Raw genomic sequence first — 14,118 nt, forward strand, 5'->3', positions numbered from 1 at the left:
TGGGGGATCCCTGCCAGGTTAGTCTCCCCCAGCTTCTTGGACCTGGTGGTAGGAAGGGTATCTGTGAGGTCAGAGAGGGTCATAATGAGTAGAATGACCACCCAGCACTGTTCTATCATCCGTAGAGGGCCCCTCCCTGGCTTGGTTGCACTGCAGGCTTCCCTAGCATGCATGTGCGTAACCTGGAAAGGGAGTGGCTACTGCCAGTTTCTGGACAGGTCAAGAGGAATTGGGTCTGGGACTGGACCAGGTGAGGGACAACCAGAAGAAGTAGGCAGGAACTAATTAGCCAAGAGCTCCAAACAGAGCACTCTGAAGGTCTGAGTCTTGTGCTACACACACACACACACACACACACACACACACACATACACACACACACACAGAGAGAGAGAGACAGAGAAAGAGGGGGATGGAGGGATAGAGAAGGGGGGAGAGGGAGAGAGAGATGGGGAAGGGGAGAGAGAGAGAAAGAGGGGAAGAGAAATGAGAAAGGAGAGGGAGTGTGAGAAGGAGAGGGAGAGAGGGAACACTCAGAACCAAATAGGCCTATCTTAGGGAGTTTGACCTGGGAATACAGCTAAAAAATAACAGGCCAGAGCAGCTACATGAGGGTGATTCAAGAGAGGGTTTTAGGGACAGCACATCATTTTAAAAAGGCTTCCTGGAGGTGGTGCTAAGGTAGTCAAAGAGCTAGCCTGAACTAACCCTGGAGCAGATAAGAAAGGAGGGGGAAGAAAAGGAGTCTTCATGCAGGGCATCTGAACAAACCTGAAAGACGACTGAGCCCCCCCCGCCCCCCGCCCCCGCAGACACCAGGCATATTCTAGTGACTTGCTCGTACCTACAGCTGCGGGGCAAAGCCCAGCCCCGCAGTGGGGCGACCAGAGGTTGGGGCCCAGACAGTCCCACACTCTCAGTATGATTGCTCCAAATCCGGCTGCGAAGGGTAGACTCGGAGTCGGGTCTTCGCCAAGCCGCTGGCCCTGTGGCTGGTCTCCGAGCGCCGCTCGGCGGTAGAGTGCGGAATTACAGACCTGCCGTGTCTTTGAAGATCCAACGTCTCAGCGCCTAAAATTCGAGTAAAATAAGCTGGGTTCCATTTAAAGTGCTGGCAGGAAAAGGGACCCTCGGAACATCCAATACTTTTGCCTAGCTCTTTCTCCCTTTACAATCGAGAAGTGAGGCTCCCGTCGAAGGATTTGCTCGGCCAGCAAAAGTTGCTTGATTCAGCCTACCCCTCTCAAGGTCCTCCTTAGAACCCACCTGAATAATGACACTAGGCCAATGTGTCCTTACTGCATGCTCTATTTGCTTGGGTCATTCACTTTATTCAGCCAATGCCTAGTGTCCTCTGCTGTCTAGTACTATACCAGGCATTGGATACCGGTGTGCCCCTCCCTACCCCTTATTCACAGACTGTAGCTAGTGAATTGTCTATACACTGTACCATGAGTGGATATAATCTAGAAAGAGACTTGATCCAATAGAAGGGACACGAAGGAAAACTGCTGAGGAAGTTCTACTTGAGCTATAAAGAGTGAAAGAGAACTTGCAGGAAGTGAAAGAAGTAGCAGAAGGAATAGCATGTGTAAAGGTCCTGTGGCAGGTGAGGGGGTTGGGACTGAAGAGCAGTAGAAGGCTCGCACAGCTGGAAGGCACAGTAAAAGAATAGGTAATGAACGTGTTTAGGAGCTGGCTTAGTTAGTTCGCTATTGCTGTGATGAAACACCATGGCCAAAAGCAACTTGGGGAGAAAGGGTTTTATTTCATCTTATACTTCCATATCACAGTCCGGTGTCCATCATCAAAGGGAAGTCAGGGCTGGAATTCAAGACAGAAATCTGGAGACAGGAACTGAAGCAGAAGCCACGGAGGAACGCTGCTTCCTGGTTTGCTCACCATGGTTTTCTCACCATGGCTTTCTCTCCATGGCTTGCTCAGCCAGGGGTGGCAGGCACTGCTCACAACAGAGAGCTGGACCCTCAAACGTCAATCATCCATGAAGAAAATGTGCCACAGGCTTGTCCACAAGCCAGACTGATGAGAAAGGCTCGTCCACAAGCCAGTCTGATGAGGGCACATTTTCTCAGTTGAGGTCCCTGCTTCCAAATCAGTCTCGCTTGTGTCAAGTTGACATAAAAACTAGCCAGCAAGGGAAGTTAGGGGTGTGGGCAGGACTAGGTCTGGGGCAGGGGGTGAACTCTGAGGAGGAGGCACTGCTGGAGATAGAATCCAGGGCCTTGTACATTTGACACACGCCTCAGCAGGAATTGAATCTTCATCAGAGGAAGGGAGTTTCTAGTGACATAAGAAAGCTGCTGAGAAGCTTGCCTGCTGGGTTTATTCATTCATTCATTCATTCATTCATTCGTTCATTATTTTAGCTCCCCAACCCCACTTCCCAAGACAGAGTTTCTTTGTGTAGTTTTGGCTGTCCTGAAATCTGCTCTGTAGACCAGGCTGGCCTTGAACTTACAGAGATCCACTGCCTATGTCCTGAATGCTGGGATTAAAGGCATGTGCTATTGCTGCCCAGCCTGTTTTAATCAGGAAAGCAGCCTCTTAGGTCTGGAAAGAGGGAAAGAATGGAATCAGGGTTCACGAGGGGGTCATGGCAGCACACAGGGGAGACAGGAGGCTTACCAGGGGCTAGGGGTTAAGCTGTAAAGGAAGGGACTTTGAGGAGAGGGGTGTCAGTCAACATAAAAGGGTAAGGCTTGCTCTGAAGACAATGGAACTGTAGGAGCTCTTTTTTGGACCTATTGGTATGAATGCCTTTGAGATGTGCACATAGAATTGGGGGAAGTCAAGGCTTGGTGAACAGAAGGGAGGCTGTTGGGAAAAAGGAAGGGATTTTTCTATGTGGAGAACTATTGAGAAAACAGCACAGAGAGCTCAGGCTCACACACCTTGAGTCTTGACAATAGAGGCAAGCAGGACCCACATAAATTCAGACATTGTAGCATTCTGGAAACAGAGCCACAGGGATCTTAAAAGCAGGTAGGCATGTTAACACACACCTGTATCTCAGTGATTAGGACGCTAAAAAGATATGAGGTTAGAGGCTGAGAGTGAAAGAACAGGAGTTCAAGGCCAATTTGAGCTGCAAAGAAAGACCTCATTGAAAATAAGAGGGTGGGGGAGGGGCATGAGAATGGCTCAGTCAATAAAAATGCTCATTTCCTGAATGTGAGGGCTTGAGTTCCATCCCCCACATCCCACAGAAAACAAAAGCAACAGCATGACCTCAGCAATGATGAGACAGGAGGCAGAGGTAGACCAGATGCCTGGAGTTCAGTGGCCTTCTAGCCTGGTCTACTTGGCAAAGTTCCACACCAAGAGGAAACCCTGCCTTGGGCTACAGAGATGGTCTGCTGGTAGAGAGGGCTGATTGTTTTTTCGAGAGGATTCATTAAATCCCCCCCCCCCAATGGCTCACAACTGTAACTTGTGCACATTGTCCACAAACATATGCAGGCACAACACCAGTGTGCCTAAAGGGAGTAATAAAATGTTAAAACAAAATAAAATAAAATAAAATAAAACCTGTGTCAAATGTGAAAGGTAACTGAGGAATGACATGAAGTTGTCCTGTGAACTCTACCCACAGACATGTGCACACACACACAATGAAATGCCTACAGAGAAATCAAATGTCCTCTGGCTTTAGCAAGCTGGACCCTGGGCTGGACCTGGTGAATGTAGTCCTAGTGACATCAGGCTGAGAGCAGGCAGCCCACCAGCTAAACATGGGAGAGAAACAATGGCTTTGGTTTAGAGACAGATGAAGTCACGGAGGCTGTATATTGGCAGGCAGGCTCTTCCTGGAAGAAACTGAATTAGAGGTCTAGAGGAGAGATCGGATTCCTGACACTGAGTCTGAGGGCAACAGGTTTGGGGGTTTGGTTTTCTCTATAAGATATGCTCCAGTTCCAGGAGAGCAATTCCCAGGGGAGACAGAGAGCCCTGCTGTGAGTGCCAATGATTTGGGGTGATGGTGGAGACATGGGTGAAAATGGATGAGAGGCCTGGAATCAGGGAGTTAATAAGGAACTTGGGAGAGAGCTGAGCCATGAAGAAAGCATGCTGGGAATGGGGAGTGGCTGCCCCAGACAGGGCAGAGCGGAGTGCCAGCATTGGGGAGGAAGGTGAGCCTCATAACTTCAGGAAGCAAGGCCACCAACCTGTTCTTCGGGGCTGGGGGAGGAGGGGCAGAGGTGTGGGGCAGCAGAGCCCTGGGGCCAAGGAGCAGGGAACCTTCTGGCTTTGGGTGGAGCAGAAGACAGACAGGTCAACTGCCATGGAAGCATCCACACAGGAACCCCACAAGGAAGGAACTCTTGCAAAGAAGGAAACAGAGGCATAGACACAGAGAGGTGAAGTCATTTACTCAAGAACAACTAACCACTCATTACCAAGCGATTGTCATTAAGTTCAGGCCTGGAGCAGAATTCGCCAGGCCCAGTTTTTAAGCAGCTGCTCTTGCCCCTCCTACCTGCAGCAGCCCTGAGGAAGCCTCTCCTTTTTAACCAGAACAGCTGCTGCCCATGTACCTAGGAAGGACAGTGACATTGGGCCACCTCTCCTAACTATGGTGCTTCAGGCTGAGAAAGTCCTCAAGCTCTCAGTGACCCCCAGAAGAGAGCAAAGCCAGACCCAGGCTACCTGCTGGGTCAGACCTGGGTTCTGAGCACACATGGGTAACCATGGTAACCCTCAAGGCAGAAGTCCACGTGCTGTCTGTGTTTGGTTTCCTAAGCCCTGGAACAACCCTCCAGAGGTCCAGACCTCTGATGTTCAAGGAGGTTGCTCTCTTCAGCCCTGGTGAAAGAGGCAGGGGCAGAATTGGATTTAAGGTGATTAAGTCAGACATAAGAGAAGGTGTTTCCTGCACTATACTGCAATTATAGTCCTTGCCACTGACTTGTGTACTGCCTGTCCTCCTAGCTCCTAGAAGGTGTAGGTTCAGCCATCCTTGGTGAACCCAGCATTTTGTCCAAGACAGTCAGTGTTTGCTGAATTAAATCTGATCCTCCCCAGGGATCCAGACTGTCTGAATCCCAGCCCCATGTTACTCCAGCTTTGTGATGTAGAACATGTACCTCTCGAAAGCCTCTGTTGGCTATTAAACAGGAGTAGTAAGAAAGGCCTGTGCTGCCTTACTAGGCAGGTTTGGACCTTTAATTTGTTGTTCTCCTGCCTTGTCTTTAAAAAAAGAAAAAAATAAATGTTGACCCCACGCTAGTCTTGAACTCAGGAATCCTCTTATTTTCACCACCCGCTTAAGTGCTAGGATTACTTGTATGCAATCAACTCTGTTTTGAAATCCTTAGCCCACTTTTGGACAGAGAGAGCACTGCATATTCAGCTAAGGTAGGGCCTTACAAACTCTGAAGTAATGCTGAGGCTCCTTGCAATATGATTAGGTGAAATTCTCTGGTTAAGGTGCATAGCGCATCAAAGAATGAGCAAACGCTGTCGCCCCTTATTTCAGGAGTATCCCGTGTGGCGGACGAATGCCTGAGTAAATGAGAGAGCGGGGAAGGAAGGCACCAGGCCGACAGGAGAGGGGAATGGGGGTTGAGAGCGCTATGAGGGAATTCAGATTGTTAAGTTTCTTCCGCCTCTGCAGGTAATAGATGCTGGGGTCCTGATCCAGCTGCCACACCCCCTCAAAAAGTCCACTTGGTAAGAGCTGAGGCCGTAGATTCCAGTCTTTATTAGGGCGGGCGTAGTCTTCCGACCCCAAGATGTGGTCAGTCCCTATCTTGGTTTCAGGATCCGTCTGGGGTCCACAGATCAATGCTCAACCTGTACGATCCGCCCGCCCTCGAGGAGGCGGGGCCTCGCGCGCAGGCGCCGAAGCGTCTCAGAGGAAAGGATTAGTGCCAGCCTGCGGGGGCAGCGGCCCCACTGGGCCGGACGTGGGTAGCAACGGCTGAGGCAGGCTCGCCGGCGGCGGGGCGAAGGCTCCCGCTTGTGGGAAGACGCTGACCGAGGCGGGGAGGGTCGCGCCGACCGGCACGCTGCTGAGCGGGAGGGGCAGGGAGGCGCTGTAGGTCATAGAGCCCAAGGGCGCCCCGACGGGTCCCCCCGGCGGCAGGCCCAGAGCAGGGGAGCCGGTGCGCATCTGGTTCAGGGTCGGCCTGCCCTGTTCGCCCGCGCCAAACGGGTTAGTGGGTGACGGAGCACTCAGACCTGAGGACGAGAGGACAGAGGATAGGGACTTGATAGTGGAGGGAGAGGGGCGTTCCCATGGGGTCCCAGACAGACTCCAAGCCAGGGTGTTCTACCTGTCAGGAAGGGGTTCCGGGTCCTTGCAGCCAGGGGTGCCTTGACTAGTGAGTCCAAGTTGACTAAAGAAGAGGCAGAGGGGCCCAGGAAGGACTCCGGAGTCCGGCAGGGACGCGCTTCCTTTCCTGGCTGCTGTGTTAGCGCCTCTCCTAGCACACCCAGGTCAAGGGCTTCAGGCTCCTTCATGCCATTTTGCTTGCAGCTGGGGCTGGGATCTCCAAATGGGTCAAGCTCTAGAAGAGAGGTGATCAGTTCAGTGGTGTGGAGGTAAGAGGGCAGAGGCGCCCCTGGAGTGTCTCCAAGACCAAGCAACTGTATCCCCTGGCCTCTTGCTCACCCACAGGGCTGGGGGACTTCCCCCTGGGCAGGGCCTGGGCACAGTCCCGGCTCTCCTTGGGTTCTGTGGATTCTAGAGGTTTGGCAAATGGGTCGAAGGGCGAGGCACCACCTAGAGCTAACCAGAAGAAAGAGGGAAATGGAGTGAGCTAGAAAGGGTGTAGGAAATAGACTGTTGTTGGATTGGAGGGAAAGGGACCTAGAAGTCCCCAGCTTCCTACCCCTACGCCCTCTACTTACCTGAGGTGTCACATGTCTCCACAGAGGCCCCCCAAGGGTCTGCTCCAGTGCTGGGGAGTTTTCGGGTAGGGGAGCTTGGTGCCCAGGGGTCTGTGATGGGGGGTCCAGAAGGCAGCACTGGGGTCCTGCCCCAGGGCTCAGAGGAAGAAAGAGTAGGAAGCAAATCCCAAGGCTGGTTTCGGGACAGGGCATGTCCAGAGGGAACTGGAGACCAGGGATCTGCAGAAGGGCCCCAAGAGGAGCCACTTGGCTCTGTGTTCGGCCTGAGACCTGGAAAGGAGAGGGAGAGAACACACTTTTTATCCCAACACTCCCCCACCCTTTGTTCAAGGCCCTTCCCAGTTGCCCAGCCCAGGTTGGGTGATGTGGTACCCACTTCACAAGCGGGACGCTGACTTGGAGCAAGCAGCACTCTCAAGCCCATGTTTAACAAGCCCAGGAGCCTGGATCTGCAATCCTGGGAACGTAGGTTCAGTCAGGGCTTGGTGCCAGTGGGGGCAGCTAGGCCTTCTGCTGAGCCTCCCATGAACTAAGATCTGCAGGTGTAATCCCCTGGCCCTTACTTCAGACATCCCATTCTAGAGGCAGCAAAGTGATCCTCAGTTATGGAGAGGAGTGATTTTGCCAGCAAGTGGCTGGAAAGAAGCGGGCGCGCACGGAGGGGGGGGGGGCTCTTGGGCACCAATCTGGTAGCCTCTTGAAACCCTGCATGCCCACCTGGGATGTCCCATGGGTCAGCAGAGCAGCGTGTGGAAGGCAGGGCCGGGGCAGGTGCGAAGATGTCAGCCAAGTCCAGGATGGAGGACTGTAGAGGGGAGAGGCAGCCATGGCTCAGAAGTGGGTGGGGCCTCGAAGGAGGGGAGGCCTGACCTGTGGCCAGAAGCCAGCTCATTCCCCTCCTTTCTTCATCCCACAAGCATCTTCTAATGACCCTTCACCTCTCATCAGCATTTCCTATTTATAAAACGTTTCCTCATCCATCTAGTGCCCCATTTCATAACATCCCTGTGAGGTAGGTAATGTACCCATTTTACAGATGAACCGACTAGCTGAAGCCCAGATAGGGGAGGTGATGTGCCAGAAGTTATATAGCCAGGAACAGACAAAGCTGGGATAGATCCCAGGCCAACAGAAAGGGGTAATCAAGACAGATTTGGGTTTTTTTGTTTTGTTTTGTTTTTATGACTCTACTTCCTTAGCTAATACCACAGACACAAAGAAGGACGGAGAAGTACCCTAGGGTCAGCATGAATAGCATGCGAAGTTATCTTGTTTTCAGCGGCCACCTGCTCCCCTTCCCAGGGAACCTGAGATCATTTTTCAGCTCCGTGTGCTTGAACCGGCCCCTAGGCCAGACCCACAGCACCACATGATTCTACAAGGTGTGAGCTGGAACTGTCCAGAACACCCATTGTGCAAAAAGGGAAACTGGGGCCAGTAGTGTCCTAAGTTACTGAATGGCAGAAGGACCTAGGAGTCTCCATCATGACTCTGACACGCTTCAGCTCGGTCACCAGCCCATGCTGTGACCTCTGCCACCTTCATTTCCTGTTTAATGTTTGTAGTGAGCTCTGCCCTGCACACCTCGCAGATGCCAACTCAGTTACGCTCGGTCCCCGCCAGCCCCAATCCCCAGCCCACTCTCTACCTGACTAGTTTTCAGCGTCTCCTCCTTTCTCTCTTCACTCTCAGACTCTCTGTCCCGTCGACGCTGGCCAGCAGGTTCTGCACCATTGGCCACTGGAGAGTCGTCTCCCTTCCAGGATCTCACCCCCTGCGGAATGACGGGTAGGGTATGAGCAGTTGACTGGGGTCCACGGAGAGCAGGCGAGAGGAGCCCGGGTTAGCGCCGCAGCAGAGGAGTGATTAGTGCCCCCTAGAACTGCCACCAATTCGAATTCTTCGCCAGCACCAAATCATGGTCAGCACCTGTGGCCTGGGTGACTCTGTACTACCTGTTCATGCTCTTGACGGCTCAGGCTCAGAGCCAGCTGCAGCTGCAGGTCCTCGTCCCTGTGAGAGGCTGGGGGGACTGGCTGCAAGGGAGGAAGAGAGGAGTGAACTTGGCCCAGTGATTTCACCCGAGGGCTACCGGGCCAGCACAGTCCTGCCCAGCCGCAACAGGGTGATGGAAATGCCCCTTGGTCAAGGGGATGGGCTTTCAAAGGGAAGCTGTTTTGCTGCCTGGATCCGAAAGGCAGCTTAAGAATCAGCCTCCCAATTGGAGGCTAGTGAGCACCAAAGCCCTTTCTTTCCTCCAACAGCCTCCCTGTAGAGTCTCAGGTCTCACCTTTCTTTTTCCTTTGGGTACCCTGAGGACTTCCAAAGCCCATCCATGTAAGAGGCATAAATGTTTCCTGCCTGCTCTACCTGAACCAAGAGAGGTAACTGCAATGATGATGAGGTATCAGAGGTGTCCCTGCCCTTCCAAAAGGACAGCCAGTGGGAGGGAGCGGTCCATTCTGTTTTCTCAGAACATGTTGTCAGCTCACACCTCTCCCTAACCAAGAGCTGGTCGTCCCCTAAGGTCCGCTATAGACCCCCAGCTACACACAGACCCCAATTACACACTGCCCTTTCAGTCCTGCTTGAGAACACCAAAAGTTGGAGTCCATGGCTGGGACAGACCAGAAACACCTACAGGCTCTGTGCTGTCTTGGGAGCAAGAGTGGGTGTCCAGGTCCAGGGTGGAGAGCCCAAATGAAGGCTAGTGAGCACCAGAGCCCTTTCCTTCCTTAGATGCCCTGGGCAGTCTCAGATCTCACCTTTTCAGCTTCCTCTCGGCTCATGGCCAGTGCCAGCTGCAGCTGTAGCTCTTCCTCTCCAGAAGTCTGGGGCCGTGCCTGCTCCAGGTCTGAGGCATAGCGAGGGGACGAGGATGCAGCTGCAACAAGTGTGGAGTCTGTGAGCACACCCACATTCCTCTGCCTGTCAAGAAGCTGGGGCTCACAGAGTGAGACTGGCTTTCCATGCACTTGTGAACCAGGCAGTGCACTGGACAACCACTGTACTTCTTCCACTGTACTGCTAGATGCCAGGGCCACCTTGACAAGGAGTAGACATCATCACAGGGGCCTTGGCAATAGTCCTAAGTCAGGACTTAATGCAGGTCGCTGACTTCAGCTCTTGAACCCTTCCAATAGGACCCTAGCCTGTTTGGGGCCACAGGGATTAGGAGGAAGGGATCTACTAATCAAACAAAATCACAGCCTCGGAGCCCCAAGCAGGCCATCATGGGCTTTATAGAAGGAGGGCTGTTCTGTTGTTCCTCGGGTCACAAAGGCCTCCACCACTTTGGGGAGCCATCAGGACGGATGTTTCAACATCAGCCACCCTTGCTTTCGAGGACAATACTCTTTAGTGGCAGGGGTTTATAGAATGTCATGTGTCTGAGTAAAAAGGTCAAGGGCACTCAGGCTGTATCTCATTCATTTCTCAAATCAAACAATATGGGGAGAGAAGCGTACCTCTGTTTTGCAGAGCTGGTTGCCCAAGCCACTCGGCTTTGGAAGGAACAGAATGAATGGTATGTAACTCCAGAGCCTGCATTTTGACCTCCCAGCCACCCTCTCAATAGCTTACCAATAACAAGGACATTATTATTTCGCCTGAATTACTGAGTACCTACTATGTGTAGCCATTGTGCTTTTCACATTACATTCTTTATTTAATCTGAATTGATCCTCCCAATCATTACCTGTTGAGGTAGGACCTATCTCATGACTCCTGGTTACAGAGCCATGGTTACAGCTGGCCTACCACCACCACCCTCTCCAAGCCATACCAAGAGAGTCTACTCACATGTGTAAGAAGAGGGGGAGCCCCGAGATCTGCGGCTGAAGCCCAGCTGCCCGCTGCCAATACCCATGCCTTCCAGGGCCATTCGCTCCTTAGTCTTGAGAGCATGGGTTCGCTCTTGCCGCAGGCGCTCCTCGTCCTTGAGAAGGGCCATCACCTGTTTGACCTTCTCACGAACGTTGACACCTTGGTCCTTGCCATCGCGGTCAATATACTGGAAGTCCTTGAGAGTCTGGATAGTGTAGAGGTTCTCACGACACTGGTGGGCCACACGTTCCGAGCCCGTCTTGAGCAGGTAGTCCAACAGAGTCAGAGCCTTGTACACATGTCTCCAGTTCTTGCCGCTGTCGTTGAGCCGTCGCCACAGCATGCCCATAACCTCGGCAAAGGCCACTGTGTTGAAGGTCAGGTCAGCAATCTCTGACATGAGTGAACTGGGTGGGCCCCAGGGGTCATTGCTGGTGGCCTCACGCACCTTGATCTCAGCCTCAGAGTAGTTGTGAACGATGTTCTTCACCTGGCGTCGGAGTGCAGAGGTTGTCATAGTTGGGGACTTGGAGGTGGGCGGCCCCCGCCCCCGTCGGAGGTAGAGGGCCGAGCGCCACCGTCTTGAGGTCACGGTCTCGAAGGCTGGGCCGCCTTGCTTTCAGCAGGGCGGCTGTGTCCTTGGGTTCCACATGGGGCTGTGAAAAAGAAGATCTGGGATTTAGGGTCACTGACTTCCTCACTGTCCACTCAGTAAAGTAAGGCACAGCCAGAGTGTCCCTGCTACGAGACCGCTTTGGCCAACACTTAACTTCTGTTTCTCTTTTGCAATCACTGTCGGACGGACAGTTTACTTGGCATGCTCATCTTCTACAACCACCAGACCAAGACGTTGAAACCCCTCTCTAGTCTCATATGGGGACAGTGGGACAATCCATCAGCGATGCCCCTGAGATCACAGAGCTGCTAAGTGGGGGCATTCCTCCCTCCACCTGAATGTGTGACTTCGAGGACCGCGGAGTGACCACCAGGACTGTCACTCACTCATGCTTGGGTCCCTCTCCACGAGTGCTACAGCCTTTCCCGTTTATCCTTTTGTCTCAGATGGCCGCCTTTCCTACACTTTCATAACTCATTCAACACCCATTTCCTGGGAGTCCTTTCTGAACCCCACAATCTGCCTAGAGAGTATCCACATCCAAGAGGAAGGACACGGATGCTCAGGAGTAATGGAGGCACAGGCAAGGGAGATACTGAGAGACCTCCCAAAGGAGGTGGCACAGGAAGATGAAGGAGACCAGCAAGGCGAGGAATCTGTTACCTGATCAGACACCAAGGGGAAGGAGCATGCCTGGAAGGCTGCTTCTCTCCAGAGACTCAGCCACCACCTGCCGGCCCAGCGGCATACACACAGGACGGCTGTGACCTGCCTATGTCACAGGCCATGTAGGTGGCAGGGCCTAGACCTGACAACACCTAGGTCTCCTTGAGACTCATTCAATACTTATTGTTAGTGTCACCTAGTTTGCTAATTATTTAATCTAATTACTTGTCTCAGAACCACCTTTTCAGGCAGAATGGAAGTTCCCTGAGGGTAAGGGCGGTCCAAGCAAACTACCAAGACCTTAGGCATACAGAAGACCTCGGATAGCCTAATAGAGCCAGACTAGAAAGGAAAATCAGCCACAAGTCTCTCCACAACCTCAGAAAGCAAAGAAGAGTATCCCCCCAGGGGGCTGCTTACCAGAAACCCAAACTGGGAGCCCTCTGCCATCACATGGTACTAATATAGTTTTGCACCAGAATTACATGTACACACACACACATACAGAAGCTGATCAGCAAAGACTCCCCTTTCTCCCTGACCTCCTCACCTCCTGTCAGCCATAAATATTAAACCCTGACCAGATCACCCTCCGGCCCCTACCCTGATAGGCCTTAGCTCTCCCAGCCTCCAGAGTGGAGAGGAGATAAAGGAAGTTTGTCCTTACAGCACCCACAAGTGGAAGATCAACTCAGTTCAAAGTATCCGCGAGCCTTCACAGGTCCCAATCTTGAGCTGAAGGTTGGGATTGTGTGGAAACTGGATCCCCACTGGCCCAAAGTGTTGCCTACCTTCCGTCTTTCTGTCCAGCTGGCCTTCTGTGGAAATGCCACAGCCACAACTTGTTAAACTCCAGCCCTCCTCCTCACTAATGACTCAGGCCTGTGCTCACCTCCCCAGTAGGAGGGCGGGCTGGAGGCAGAGTCAAGATGGGGAATAATTGTGCACGAAGCCCGCCCTAGTATACACGCTCCTCCCTGCTGGCCGCTGAAATTGGCAGAACCAGTCAGATCAGACATCCTGACTCCACCAGAGCCCTACCTGGGCCTGGCTTCTTAGACCTTCTTCCTACTTTGCCAGGGTGGATACAACCTCCATGGAAAAGGGACCTTTTGTGTAGGCTTCATGGCCCTACCTGTATTTTTCTCCTAGGAACAAGGTGGACATTGTGGGCACACCTTTGCTGGAGCTGGGGAAAGAAAGGGTTCAGAGACACAAGGAGAGACGCCTGAGCCTCCTCCACCCTGGCCATTCCTAGACTCTCATGTCCCAGCAGGGGCACAGGAAGAAAGCCAGGGTGAGGTCCCAGAGCATGCATGAAGCCCAAGTTGGGAGGGAAGGAAGGCAGGAGGCGCGGCTGGGAGTCCTGCCAGCGGTGTTACAAGCAGAAGGTTTTATTGAACACAATATGCCCAGGAATAAAAGGGAGTGAAACACAAACCCAGCTGTCGATAAGGCAGTGCGGCAGCGGCAGCCCTGGGCAGCCGGTATGGAATTACTGCAGTGACCTTGAGCCAGACCCTGCCAGGTGGAGGGAAGGACACTGAGAAACCAGCCAGGACCTGGGGAGGCTACTTCAGAGATGGAAAGAAGGCAGGAGGGTACTAGCAGAGGAGGCTGGTCTGGAAGGGGGGAGGGGGCGTGGAGTAGACTCCCACCTACAAGCAGGTTCCCAGCGAGATTTGGAGCAGTGAGACTTCTCAGGACACAAACCCAGAAGAGTGTCGGAGTGGGGGGATGGAGAGATTCCTAAAAGTCAGCACTGAGGAAGCAGATGGCATCCCCAGGGTGGAGGTTCAGAGAGATGGAAAGAACCAATCACGTGCATGAATTTGCCAAACTATGCGTGCACCCCATCAGCCAGCACCCCTCCCCATCTTCTGTCCCCATCAGGTCCAGAGTAAGCAATGGGGGAGTGGCAGTGTCCTTCCCATTGCTAGAGGGAATGGAGGAGTGGATATTTAGCTAGTCCTAGGCTGTCTGGCTTGAGTTGGCTGTGTCCTGGGGAGCAGTAGACTAAAGGGTCATTCTGAGGTTAAAGGTGCAAATACAGAGATCTGACAGGATCTGAGAGAGCCGATACCAGGAATCTCCAGATGGCCCTGCGTCTTTTCTGGGGAGTAACAGGAAGGTAGAGA

The 14,118-nt window shown here is 52.9% G+C and overlaps 1 protein-coding gene across 3 annotated transcripts; it reads right to left on the minus strand.

Annotated features, from left to right (window-relative positions):
• Nucleotides 1-5,872: 5,872 nt before the first annotated feature.
• Nucleotides 5,873-11,215, minus strand: EPN3 (epsin 3; the record flags this gene model as incomplete). Of its 3 annotated transcripts, none has more annotated exons than XM_080924494.1 (9): nt 5,873-6,201; nt 6,297-6,530; nt 6,635-6,745; nt 6,874-7,143; nt 7,591-7,678; nt 8,522-8,647; nt 8,829-8,909; nt 9,639-9,757; nt 10,675-11,215. In XM_080924494.1, the coding sequence occupies 9 exons, from the start codon at nt 11,213-11,215 to the stop codon at nt 5,873-5,875; spliced, it is 1,899 nt and encodes a 632-aa protein (XP_080780620.1). The 3 variants fall into 3 exon arrangements, with proteins under 3 accessions (XP_080780620.1, XP_080780619.1, XP_080780621.1); XM_080924493.1 differs by having other exon boundaries at nt 6,635-6,751; XM_080924495.1 differs by lacking the exon at nt 8,829-8,909 and having other exon boundaries at nt 6,635-6,751.
• Nucleotides 11,216-14,118: the final 2,903 nt, after the last annotated feature.

Source organism: Micromys minutus (assembly GCF_963924665.1).
Source record: "Micromys minutus genome assembly, chromosome: 10".
In the NCBI taxonomy this organism is placed as follows: Eukaryota; Metazoa; Chordata; class Mammalia; order Rodentia; family Muridae; genus Micromys; species Micromys minutus.